The sequence below is a fragment of the Spermophilus citellus genome (assembly GCF_964194105.1).
Source record: "Spermophilus citellus genome assembly, chromosome: 16".
NCBI classification, from domain to species: Eukaryota; Metazoa; Chordata; class Mammalia; order Rodentia; family Sciuridae; genus Spermophilus; species Spermophilus citellus.
The window spans coordinates 40,822,858-40,836,941 of record NC_138196.1 but is presented as its reverse complement, the minus strand read 5'-3'; the positions used below and the strand labels follow the sequence as shown (position 1 = coordinate 40,836,941).

General features: G+C 34.4%; 1 protein-coding gene across 2 annotated transcripts in view; it reads left to right on the top strand.

Moving 5' to 3' along the window:
• Positions 1-14,084, top strand: part of TNKS (tankyrase) — a 216,116-nt gene that overhangs the window by 190,292 nt on the left and 11,740 nt on the right. Inside the window, exons 21-26 of one of the 2 annotated variants that reach the window (XM_081269053.1) lie at positions 6,972-7,092; positions 7,431-7,472; positions 8,010-8,107; positions 9,463-9,537; positions 10,584-10,689; positions 11,222-11,408. In XM_081269053.1, coding sequence (XP_081125179.1) covers positions 6,972-7,092; positions 7,431-7,472; positions 8,010-8,107; positions 9,463-9,537; positions 10,584-10,689; positions 11,222-11,408 — 629 coding nt within the window. The remainder of the gene's footprint in view (positions 1-6,971; positions 7,093-7,430; positions 7,473-8,009; positions 8,108-9,462; positions 9,538-10,583; positions 10,690-11,221; positions 11,409-14,084) is intronic. The other variant, XM_081269054.1, reaches the window with a different exon arrangement.

The following is a 14,084-nucleotide window of genomic DNA, read 5'->3' as shown; positions in this document are numbered from 1 at the left end:
ATTAACACATTAATATAAATTAATTAATATAAATACTACTGCTGTGATAAAGTATTCTGCTTCTGGAGATGAGAGCACAGACATCTCTTTTTAGGGTCACCAAACTACTACAACATAATGTAGCCCTTCTTCTTAAGCCCTAGTCAAGTTATCATGGACTTTATCTTTCTAACTTGCCCTCTAGAAATCTTCCCTTATTTTAGGATAAATATAACCTACTCTTTTGATAATTATTCATGTGACAGTTTCCAGATTGTTCATACCTTTGCTTCATTCTGTTTTCTTTATAGGCAAATAATCAATTTTAATTGATTAAAATTAATATACTGTTAGGATTTTCTTCTGCCTTTTCTTACTTCTTTACACATACTTTTTTTTTTTTAGTTGTACGTAACACAATACCACATACCTTTATTTATTTATTTATTTATTTTTAATGTGGTGCTGAGGATTGAACCCAGTGCCTCACACATTCAAGGCAGGCGCTCTACTGCTGAGCCACAACCCCAGCCCCCCCACATAAATTTATTTATTATTATTCATCTTTAGTGATTTCAATAATCAGAATAGTTAAGTAGAAATAGTGTTGGACTAAAGGAAAACTTGATTCTAATTATTTTCTCCCTTTTACTAGCTGAGTTAAAAGACATTTAACCTGGCGCTTCCCCTACCTGTAAAATCTAATACTTGCAGATGTCCAGATAGTTAAAACTCCCAGTTATATTGTGCTTTTGTGCCAATATTTAAAACATGCTTTAGTGAAGCATTATAATGGGTCTTTTTTGTGGTGGTGAGGACTTGATAGATTGGTATAAGAGTTTCTTTTTCTTACCATTTATTCATCCTCTGGTTCAGAGATTTCTTATGGGAATATTGTGTAAACACTAAGAATTCTTTTCCTACGTGCCTTCTTCAAAGATTTTTAGATTGTTATAAAAACATTATCCTTGCTGGGCACAGTGATGCACACCTGTGATCCCAGCAGCTTGGGAGAGGCAGGAGGATCTTAAGTTCAAAGCTCAAAATAAAAAGGGCTGGGGATTTAGCTCAGTATTAAAGCTCCCTGGCTTCAATCCCCAGTACCAAAGAAAACAAAAAACAATAACAAAAAAAGATTATCCTCTGATATAGCCCCCATTATATCCCTTTAACCCAAATCATACCCATAATAATGATGAAATTTCAAATACATCTTCTCTTAATGAACAAGAGATCCTAATTTAAACACAATTCCAGTTGGCTATTAAAAGTTTTTCAGTCAGCTTGCATTATAATTTTATTCCTTTTTTTTTTTTTACTTTATTTTACTTTATATTGTATTTTCTTTGTCAGTACCTGACTTGCTATGGCATGCTTATCTCATCTTATAGATTTTAATATTAAGTTCAGTCTTTCATTCAGTTCTTCTAATAGTTTATCCCATTTTCATCAGTTTGATTCTTTTTTTCACTGCAGTTTTGTTTTGAGTAAATATTTGCTTGATTTTCTTTTTGCCCAAATAATTTCTTTATCTTTTTTTAATATGTTGACTGTTGTATTTCATTTCCCCAGACCAGCCTTGCTTTGTTTATATAAAACTGTTTGACTGTTTTCTGACCCCGTTGTCAAGCAGTCAGTTTTATTTCAGTTGCAGATATTATCTAAACTTCAGTTATAAAGTGGTAAATTCAGAAGCTTTTTCCATAACTTACCCTTAGATTTTTTCTGAAATATTCTTAACTGGTCAGTAATATGTGACAGTGATTAAGATGTTTGCAAAATGAGGGCAGTGAGGCTACATTCATTGTGTCTGTTTCCTGAGACTCTTCAGAGTATCAGCTTCACCTCTCTCACAGTTTTTCTTTCAGAAGTCTCTAAATATTGTCTTGTTTCACAGATATTTTACCAGGTTCTATATTAAATAATATGTACCTGTATCCCTTATAGTTGTTTGAACATAGTACCAGGATGACTTTGGTTCTAAGTAGCTTCCTACTTAGAGTACTTTCTATGGGAAAAACAAATTTAATGTGCACTGTAATTCCTGGAACTTAAATGCTGTGACTTAGAAGATTGTGGGTGTATTTGTGGTCATCCTGTATATTTTCTTAGAAAATGACCATATTAATTTTTATTTAAGATTCTTGAAGACAAAGGCTTAGACTCACTAAATTTATTGTGAACATAATTCAAGATTAGTTCTTATTACTGCTGCTCTAGCCTCCTGTCTTTTTTAAGCCAAAATAAAAGAAAGGTCTTTTCATTTAAAACTCCCATCTTCTTTCCTTACCCTAGGTAAAATGAACAGATCTTAGAAGCAGGAGGCAATCCTACTAGAAGTGACATTTGCTTTATATGCAGTTTGATTTTAGCTCATAAAGGAATATTCCTTATTCTGAAGATTATAATTTGGGGGCTGGGGTTGTGGCTCAAGTGGTAGAATGCTCGCCTAGCATGCATGAGGCACTGGGTTCAATCCTCAGCACCACATAAAAATTAATTGTAGATATTGTATCCACCTAAAACTAAAAAATAAACATTAAAAAAAGATTATAATTTTACTTTAATGAGTGCTACATATAAATAACTAGCCCAGCAAACTTATTTCCTGGATATAACTAAGTGAAGGCTTAAAAAAAGAATAAAGATGTTCAGAAAGGTATTCTTAGCAGTTTATAAGATTGTAAAAACCCTACATCTTTGAACAGTGTGTCTAAAATCAACTAATCTGCTTTCCTTACAGTTTATTTCATTGATACAGTAATGTCATAGTTACCCAACTTAAGAATTTTGAAAGATCTTTAATTACTTTTTTATTTTTTAAAACTATTTCTTTTTATTGAGGCCATTAGTTCTGCCTTTGAAATTGCTCTCAGGTTCATGTCTTTCATATCTTGTTCCAAGTCACCCTTCCTTCCAAGCCTGCCCTTCATAATGCCACCAGTGTCATCCTGAAATACAACTTAATTATGTTAGTCTGCTAAAAACACTTCCCAGTGCCTTTTTGTTATCATCTAAACTCCTTAACTCAGTATTCTAAGAGTTGTTTTAGAATTAATTGAAATGCTTATTTCCCTTTTTAAAAGAAATATTTAGCATATAAAAGGTACTCATTAAACATTTTATGGATAAATGAATAAACAAATCTAAATTCCCTTGTTTGTTATGTGAGGTTTCTACTGGCCAACTGCCTGGTAAATATGGGTATAAATTGGGCACCATGTAACTCAAAACAACTAAATTTCATGTGTGTATTTGTGTAGTTAAGTTTAGCTTTCTAGCCATCTCTTTTCAGAAATAAGACAGGAAAAAGAAAGAAATGGCTATATATCTCAGATCTTCTAATATTTGTCAAGCAGATATGATATGTCAAACATCTTGTACATTTTTTTTTCTTATTTGAAGTGTTTGGAATTGAACCCAGGGCCTCACATATGCTTTAGGCATATGCTTTACCGCTTTCTAAATCCCCACCCTCTCAGCTCTTTTGTGTACTATCTTTACAGGAGTTTTGAGCCTGCATTTCCTCATGAGGTCATTAATAGTACTTTCATGGTTCCTTGTGAGGTTAAATGAAGTAAAAGTTAAATGAAGTGCTTTGAACTGCACTTAATAGATTGCAAGCACAAATATTGGGTGGATGAATGGTGGAACTGCAAGAATAATATATATTCAATTACAGGTATATGAAGTTGACCCCTTTTTTTTCAGATTCCAAATGATAACTATTTCTTGATTTTTCCTGTCTTTCTATGCAACTTAATATATATTTTCTTGGATTACATCAAATTGGACTAATGCCAATATAGCATAGGTAGATTAGTAGTCCACTGCTGTGTAACAGAAATTATTCCAAAATACTGTGGCTTAAAATAACAGACATTTATTGTCTCACAATATTTGTGGGTTAAGAATCCAATCATAGCTTAGTTGGGTGCCTCAAGGTCTCTCAAAAATTAAGCTGTCAGGGGCTGTGGCTCAGTTGCAGAGTACTTGCCTTGCACATGTGAGGCACTCGATCGTCAGCACCACATAAAATAAATAAATAAGTAAAACAAAGGTATTGTGTCTATGTTTATCTTTAAAAAAAATTTTTTTTTTAAATTAAGCTGTCAGCCATGACTGCATTCTAATCTGGAAACTCAACTGGCAAGCATCAGAATCTACTTCTAAGTTCACTAATATTTTTAACTGGCTTTGATTCCTCACCTATGGGCCTTGCACAGGGTGACTTTATGACATGCATATTACCTATTGCTACTTGACAATACCACAAATTTAGCAGCTTAAAATAACACACATTTGTAGAATAAGAATGTGCCCTGCTTAGTTGTGTCTTCTTGCTTCAGAGTCTCTCAGAGGCTGCCATCAAGGTTTTAGCCAGCAATGATAACTGAAGACTCAGTTGGGTCAGGCGTGTAATTCCAGCAGTTCAGGAGGCTGAGGCAGGAGGGTTTCAAGTTAACAGCCAACCTCAGCAATTTAGCAAGGCTTTAAGCAACTCAGTGAGACCCTGTCTCTAAATAAAAATATTAAAAAAGGGCTGGGGATGTGGTTCAGTAGTTAAGAGCTTCTGAGTTCAATCCCCAGTACCAAAAAAAAAAGAAAGAAGAAAAAAAAAACAGACTCAATTGGGAAGGGATCTCCTTCCAGGTTCACATGTTATTGGTAGAATTCAACCTGTTGAACTGAAGGCCTTACCATGTGGCCTCTCTAATATGACATTTTTTTTTTAATCAGCAAAGGAAAGAGAGGGTCTGGTAGTTACCATCCCATCATCTTTGCTTTATTTTCTTGGTAAAAGTAAGTCACAAGGTAAACCCACACTCTAGGAGAAGGAACACACAAAGGTGCGAACATAAGAAGTTAGGGGTGCTGGGGATATAGCTCACTTGGTAGAATGCTTACCTCACATGCACAAGGCCCTGGGTTCAATCCCCAGCACCACCAAAAAAAAAAAAAAAAAAAAGTTGGTAATCATGGCATCCATCTGCCCCACATATGGCAGCTAGTTTCCCCCAGATGAGCAGTCCATGAAATGAACACCTAGGGAGAGAAGCCACACAGTCTTTTTGTAAACCAGTGTAAAAAGCAATATTTATCACTTCTGCCATATTATATTTGTTAGAAATTAGTAAGTTTAGCCCACACTCATGAGGAAGGAATTTCAATCAGGACACAAGTACTAGGAGGCATGTTAGAGTTTGTTTTGCTTTCTACGGTAGAGACTTCCTCTAAACCCTTCTTTCTAAACTAAATGCCTTGCAAGTATCAATCTGTCAGGGCGTTTTGTTGGTTAGGGTGGTTTGTCTGGGTTTTTTTTTTTTATTATTATTCATTATATGGCTAGAACTCTAAGAAGGACAAATATTGAACATTGTGCATTACTAATTTAGAATATTGTTGAAAATAGTGTGGGTTTTTCCCCCCCAACATGGTTTCTGCTTCCTTCATATATACATTACATGTATCAATTGAGAAAAAAGGAGGAGTCTTTGAGTTGAAATTACCACATAACTATGAGATCCTACTTTTATGTCAACCTTACATAAATTGATGTTTAGAACATTTAGAAGAAAAAATAGCATATCAATAACACAGTTTGCAAATTATATTAAATCATATCTAGCTAAATGCAAATCATATCTAGCTAAAAATGTAAAGACCCCTTTTATTTTGTGAACTATTCTTTTTTTCAAAAATGAGTTTTTCAGAATTGCCACTGTTTTAAAAGCTCTGCTGAAAACTTCCTTTGGGTGATTGGAAGTGAATTGCCCATTTTGTGCAATGGGGTAATTATTTCTTAAATGGCCACTTAGAAGCAATATAGTAAATTACTTCAAAGAATGAGTGATATAATGTATGATCACTGCACAGAAATGATCAGACTCATTATATAATCTTTCACTCTGATGATAAAAATCAGCAGAGCTCTAGGCCTAATTTGTCAGGTTTTTGAATGCTATATGCAAGTCTAAAGGAAGAAAAAAGCTATGGGTAAATTTTTTAAAAATCTCATTTGAGTTAGAGAAAGAGTATCTATAAAAGGATTTCTATTTTCCAAGGAAAGAGACATCAAAGGCTAATCTTGTAAACTAGTACATGAATTATCATAGGGCCTACCTCTGGATGGAAAAATAGCAGGTTCAGCTTTCAGGAAATGTGGCTGAGATTTCATCCTGTGCATTCAGAACACTGCCACTGGGTGGTAGTAGAGTCACAGTTACTTTAATCCACAAAAGTTTTAGGTAATTTTGAGCCAACTAATCATCTCCATCTACAGGGATAAATACCAAAAAAAATTTAAAGACCACTCTTCTATGCAAAAATAGACTGTGAGGCCCAGGGATTGTTAAGTCTGAAAATTTATGAGAGTTTAAAAACCACCTGCTCTCCTTTTGGTAAGCCAAATTGGAGTTTTTAATACAGCTTCTCTATGTTCTATAATCTAACTTAATGCTTCATAGCTAAATCTCTCTTCTTTCCAAGGCAACCTATTCCTGAATTTACTATTTCTTAGCACTGGGAAGTTCTTTTGCCTAACATCTGCTTATCTAAGACTGCTAATTCCTTTTTCTGCATTCTGTTTAATTTTACCATGCACTTCTCCCTTTCCTCACTATTCATTTCCTTTAACTGCTGGATACTAGGATCTAGAATGTCCCCACTTTCAATCTACTGATCCTACCCATATCTGGAGGTGAGCAGAAGATAGAATTTAACAATCAAAAAGAAATAACAGCAGTGTTCATTTTGTATTTCTGAGATGCTTTATTCTCCATTAACTAAAAGCCAATTAAGGAATATTTCAAGTAAGAAAAAGAGCTGTTAAAATTATCAAGGCAACATTTAAGAAAATTATCAGGTCATGTTTATATAGGAAACAAAAGTTTAATTTGTATGGTAGTTATAGCAATGTAGACAAATAGAAGAGCTTTTGTCCTCTAAAGAGCTGTTAAGATTTAGCTACTATTTTTTTTTTCATTTTTCAGATTACATTAGATGTTTTGGCTGATATGGGTCATGAAGAATTGAAAGAAATAGGCATCAATGCATATGGACACCGCCATAAATTAATCAAAGGAGTAGAAAGACTTTTAGGTGGACAGCAAGGTAAGCTATTCAGAAAATAATTTCAGATTAGTGATATAAGGTAAACGTCAGGGCTGGCACCAGCCCAGGCAGTCTGTCCACAGAGCCCATGCAATGTAATATTGGTACAGTACCTCCTGCCTTCCCATCTCAGTCATTTGCATTGAATTCTCACTGTCTTCAAAAATCTAAAAGTCATTCTCCTTTCTCTCTGTATACTTTATATCCTAAATTTCTCTGCAATCTCTATACTTCTGTCTTTCCCCACTACTTTCATTTAACCAAGCTCCCATCACTCTTCTGAACTGTCCCAACCACTTTCCAGCTTGTTACCAACCTTCACCTTTGCCTCCCTCCAGTACCTTCTCTACACTGTAACCAGAGGACTCTTCAAAATGAAGGTATGATCACATCATTCCATTCCTTTAAAACCCTTCAATAGGGTTTGTTGCTTTTAGGATAAATCTGACACTTATAACCTAGCTGTTCATAATGTGACCTCTCTTCCTTATCTCTTCGTGAACTTTTCTCCCTCTCTCATGACTGTAGCTCAGTCTTTTCCCATTGTCTTTGCTATTCCAGGCCTCTTATGTTTCTCTTTCTCTTTTTATATTTATTTGTTAAATATACTTTCACAGTAGGAAAGCAGAGGAAGAGAAATGACACAATTGAATTAGTTAATTTATAGAATTAATAAAATTTTAACAGTGGCATGAAACTAAGGAAGTTTTAAATTTGAGTCTTATTTATCTATATTTTAGATTATCCATGAAATTAACAAGGATAATATATTATAAAGCTATTATAAGTGACCATTTCAAGCTCTCCCAAAAAAATTTTTAGAGGACAATTTTATATTTTAAATCTGCTACATTGCTATATTCAGAGCCTAAATAGTATGGACTTAAGTTTTATATGTTAATTTTTCTCTCCTACAGGAACCAATCCTTATTTGACTTTTCACTGTGTAAATCAGGGAACTATTTTGCTAGATCTTGCTCCAGAAGATAAAGAATATCAGTCAGTAGAAGAAGAGGTAATGAACATTAAAAGTTTATAATTCTTTTTTCCTGAAACCTGTGATTAAACCTATTTTTCTAGGAGACATAAGATCATCTTGTATTGCTTTATGGTCTCTTGATTATTATTTAGTATCCCTTAGCCAATGTAATAGAATATTGCAAAATTGAAATATGACTTCAGGTTAGGACCATGTCACATTGCTTTCATATCATAAACCTAGGTTGTTCAGTGTCAGGGGGGCAGGTCTGTTATTTTATATTCCAGAGTTTTCCTTGAAACTCATGCAAGTAAGGCTCTTATTAGAACTATTTTCTTATATTAGAATACTACCTAAGATTGATGTGGAGTAACAGTCTTGCCTCATAGATGCGAATATCTTCTAATCTGTATATTCATGCAGTTATAATATACAGAATTTTCATATATGCTTCAGAAGTGTGCCACATAATTTTGAAGTACATTTCATCCCTCCAGTTACAGTTATTTTAAGCACCATAGTAAGGCTATTTCTGTGAACCTCCTGGTAGATAGAAGGCATAGATGATTCCCTCTCTACAGAAAGTTTATGCCTCTCTTATTACTGATAATAAATGAAGTGCCTAATTCCGTTATTGTGAATCAGCTGCCCAATTCCATTATTATACAAATACATAAGCATAAAGCATATGTTTACATTTATTTGTGTTTGTTATTTTTTGTTTTTTTTAATCAACGCTCATACAATTTCCATTCCAACGCTAGGAAATTACATTAGAGAACTCAAGAACATTACTCAAGAGAAGTCTTTCAGCTCATACTTAGTCACCGTATCAAGAAAACATCACATCTTCTAGTGTTTTATTGCCTAATTATCCTTCCAGTAGTCAATTCAGATGATGTAAAATTTGTTGACTGTCTTCCCAAAAGGAGCAGTGAATAGAGAATTCACTCTATGAATCAGTTCTGTCAGAAACTTTTTTTTTTTTTTGTATTTTTGTTGCTGTTGTTTTTGTTGTTTTTAATGCAATGTTGGGGATTGAGCCTGGCAAGTATCCATACAAAATAACTGTTTTACCTTTGAGCTACGTCCCCAGCCCAAGACACTTGGGTTTTTAAAACGTTTTCTTTTTGATAATTACTTTTTGTTTGTAGAGTGGAAAAACAGAGAAACAAAAAATGCATAAATTTAATGTTTATGACTTCTCTCACCAGAAATACTTATCCATTAAGTTTGTTGACCAATTTATAGTGAACTCCTATTTATTAGTACCAGGTATTAGACTTACCAGTAGAAACCATATAGAAAATTGACATGTTGAAGACAACAGAAGGAATATCTTTAGAATTATACACTAGCATATTTTTACTGTTAATTATTTTTTTCTATAGATGCAGAGTACCATTCGAGAACACAGAGATGGTGGCAATGCTGGTGGCATTTTCAACAGATATAATGTCATTCGAGTAAGTTCAAAATCTTTTATGGTGTAAATTAGATTTTAAGGCTTGCCTGAAAATTCTTTTAAAAAACTCATATTTTCAAACTGTCAAAGATAATTACTTATACCCAGAGATAAAGTGTCATTGTCCTCAATACAATATAATCTCTAATCCCTTTGAGACACTCTGAAAGCATTAAAGCTGCAAGCAGAAAGCTGTTATCAGCCTGCACTGATGACTCTTGTATGAATGTGCGTCTCCTAACTTACATGTAAATTCAAACCATAGCTGATGGTAATTTTTTTTAATCATTTGAAAGTAGCATTTAAGGCTTAGATTGTCAATCTCCTTGAGTCAATGATACCAGAATACATATATCTCTTAATCTTAGTATCATAATTTAAAATATGGAATTAAGTAACTATTATTTACTTTTTTCAGAGGGGTATTATGAATTAAAATCTGTTGAGAACGAATTTAACTCCTTAAGTTAATGGATCTGTGGAAATTATACTGGTACATGTCATAATTACCCAGCAAACTTTTTTAGAAACATGGATTTCTAGGCCCCCATCTTATAAAATTTATTAAGCGTAGGGAGGAACCTAAAAATAACCTTTTGAAGCAAGAACCTGGTCTGGTATGGAATAAGTAAAAACTTTTAACTAAAAATTTGTCACTAAAAGCTAGCACATTAACAGAATTCCACTGACATGGCAACTTTTTCCTTTGTTTGTTTACAGTACCACAGATGGAACCCAGGGGTGCTCTATTACTGAGCTACATTACAGTCCCCGCCATTTTTATTTTTTAATTTGTGTCAGGGTCTAACTAAGTTGCAGAGGCTGGCCTCAAACTCTGTCCTCCTGCCTCGGCCTCCCAAGTCGCTGGGCTTTACAGGTGTGCACCACCATGCCTGGCAACCTTATCTTTTAAAATAATGTCCTAAACAAATAGATCTAAAAAAATTTGACACCCCCATCCCTGGCTAAAGGAAAACATAGTTTTCATTTTAAATCATAGATTTTTATTTTGCTAATAATTAACTGCTTTGTTCTTCATCCATAAAGATTCAGAAGGTTGTCAACAAGAAATTGAGGGAACGGTTCTGTCACAGACAAAAAGAAGTATCTGAAGAGAATCACAACCATCACAATGAGCGCATGTTATTTCATGGTGAGTAGCATGCAATTATTATAGACATCCCTCTGGGCTTTTGCAAAATTGATAAAGTGAGAAAGTTACATGATTGACTATATTACAATTGTGTTAAAATTGCTTGTTTTGGTTTTCTTTTTTCAGCCCAAATGATTGTTTGTACTGGCTTTCTAATGCATTACATGTTAGTACAGGATTTCCAAGGCATATGAAATGAAAATAATTTCTCAGATTATTTCAGAACTTCATTTGAGCAAGTTGAGCCATCTAGTTATTTTTTGTTGTAATTTGTTACATGCAAATAGCATGTAAAATAGTCTGTTTTCATAGCCACATTGCACTTTGCTGTCTAAAAATCCCATGCCATCTGCAAAATCCATGTTACTTATACAATTCTAATACATTAAAATAACTTACGAATAATAGGCCAAAATAAACTTTTTCATGTATGCATTATTTCTTAATATTAACCTCTCAGTTCAGATAGAATGCAGTTAATTGGAATTCCAGAAAAGTGCTCACAAACTAATCTTTGTTTTTCTATTTTTAGGTTCTCCATTCATTAATGCCATTATTCATAAAGGCTTTGATGAGCGTCATGCATATATAGGAGGAATGTTTGGAGCTGGGATTTATTTTGCAGAAAACTCCTCAAAAAGCAACCAGTATGTTTATGGGATTGGAGGAGGAACAGGCTGCCCCACACACAAAGACAGGTCATGTTATATATGTCATAGGTGAGCATCCAACATATAGTGTAACGGTGGCTACCATCAACAAACCTGATTAGTTTTGGGGGCTCTGCAGAAGTCACGGGTTATCCTTGAGTCTCACTTCTAATAAGTAAGGCTTAGCGGTAAGGTAAAAACAGCGGACCACCTTCTCCTCTAATAGGAGCAATTATGGCAAAGCTAATACCACGTAAAAACCAGATAAATGTATACCAACCATGAATTGTAATGAACCTCCCTGCATCTGGGCTTTTCTCCCTGATGTTCACGTGCCTTTCTTCTTAATCAAGACAAGACTGAAAATGACTTCTACAGAACAAAGACACTCCAGTTCTCATCACATTTGAACTAAGACAACTTCTGTAAACAAGGAGGCTCTTTAATTTGCTTCTGAGTTTGCTAGTGAATTGTTCACATTAGGACAGGACATATAATTAACCTTGAAAAGTTCAACTTTAAAATATCAACTTTGCAATTAATGACAGTCAAATGAACATCAGAATTTTAAATAGGATTTTAAAATTCAGAAGGTGGAGAGAATAATGGCTACTTTAACTAGGAATAAAGCACGGTGCCCTCACTGAGAACAAATTCAGTGTGTGAAGTTTCAAGGAAGTAGCACAAACCATGTTTGATTTCCAGGTCCAACTGCATTCATCCCTGACTTCTCTGAAGTCAGTGGGGGGAAAAAATATTTCCCCTGATAATCAAAATACAAAAGAATCATACTTTACAAAGATCAGAATTTATTACATTTTTTAAACAAATTTATTTTTGCAGTCATCTTCATGAGAAATCTTTTTATTCAGCCAAGACCTTAAAAAAAATTCATATATCCTTGAAATTCCTTATAGCAATTGATCTTAAAACTTATCTCTTTCAGCTATATTATGAAAAAATTTCTAGTCATCAGTAGTTCTAAGACGGATGCCATATGGTCAGAAGGAAACTTCTTTCCTATAAGACCTCTCTGGTTAAGAACACACAAATTGCTAAGGATATATAGCATACAAAAGCTACATTGCTTCAAACATAACTCCTGTGGAGACAAAAGAAAAAACCTAAATAAGCAATCAAAGTGAACCTAGCCAAGTAGCACACCCCTATATTCCCAGTGACTCAAGAGGATGAGGGAGACTGAGGCAGGAGGATCACAGGTTTGAGGTCAACCTCAACAACTTTCTCAAAAATTCAAAAGGACTGGGGATATAGCTCTGCAGTAAAGCTCCCCTAGGTTCAGTCTCCAATACCAAAAAAAAAAAAAAAAAGTGAACCTAGATGGGAACTAGCAATCACTCATTTAAGTGAGACACGTAGGTTTATGTCTTCGCCAGCATTTCTTCAAAAACAGCTTGAAACCAAAGCACATGACTAGTACTTCTTTGGCAAGTACAGTCACAAGTAACTGGGAACGAGGGCACAAAAGACAGGTAGAAAAAGAGGCAGAGAAAACAATGATGTATTATCTAGAAGCTAGGTCGACATCATTTCCTAACAAGTGCTATTGTTTGCTCAGCCCATGAGACATCTTCAGAGAAGCTGTAGAAACTATATTTTGTATTTCAGAATAGTAGTATATCAGTAGGGATGAATTTATCTAATGGCTCCTGTCTTGCATTGACCAACATTTGCCCCAGTGAATTAGTACCCCTACATTGTATCTACTGCATAATGTATCACAGTCTGCAAGTCATGCCAGGCGAGCAGACATGAGCCGGTACTCTCCATCTGCTCATCTTTAACCTGCAGTCTCATGGGCTGGCTAGGCAGGTCATGCATCTTCTATCCTCACCAGCCAACAGTAAAGCTTTGGGGCAGGAAGCAGAAAGCTAGAAGCCAGGACCTATTTGGTCAAAAAGTGTGTTTCCCCGATCAATAGACAAGGATTCTCAGAACCTAATGACAATACATTACTGCCACTACTGTAGAGATAGAACTCAAAAAAAAAAAAAAAAAAAAAAACTACCAATATAGAGCAAGACCTATTTCTCTGGGACCTAAAAGAGAATAGGTGGCACCCAACTAAAAAAGCAAGTTCAGGCAGGACTCAGTCATGCTAATAGATTCAATGCAAATTTTTAATTGGCTCAAAATATCTCTGATTGGCCATAACACAAAGATCATACTTTATTACTAAAAGCAAATTATTTGAATAATAACTATTCACATTTAACTGTGTGATTAATTGTATTAATTAGCTAAATTGTTTATCTCTCAGATTAGGAGTTGAATTTTTCTTTAAAGGGCTAGATAGTTATTATTTTTGCAGGTCATTTTTTCCATGTCATAATGACTTAGCTCTCACTTGTAATGCAAAAGCAGCCATAGACTCTGTGGAAACAAATGCATGGGTTTGTTCTATAAAATTGTATTTACAAAACAGGTGGCAGTCAGGAGGATTGGGTCCATGGGCTATAGTTATATAATTTTCTTTCTCATCAACCTTTCATACTTTTTGTGACATCTGCCCAAATTCATATTCACCCAACTAGTGTGACTTCCAGCTGTACATTTAAGCCAAGTTTTTTTTGTTAATGGTTCACTTTTATTAATACTATTTACCTTATCTCAGTTTTTACTGTTTTCCCATAGTAAACGAATCTAATCTTAATTTCAGATGCTGTTTCCATTTTCTTGGTCTCTTTATATTCAACCTGTTTATTCATACAGCACTCAGTTTCC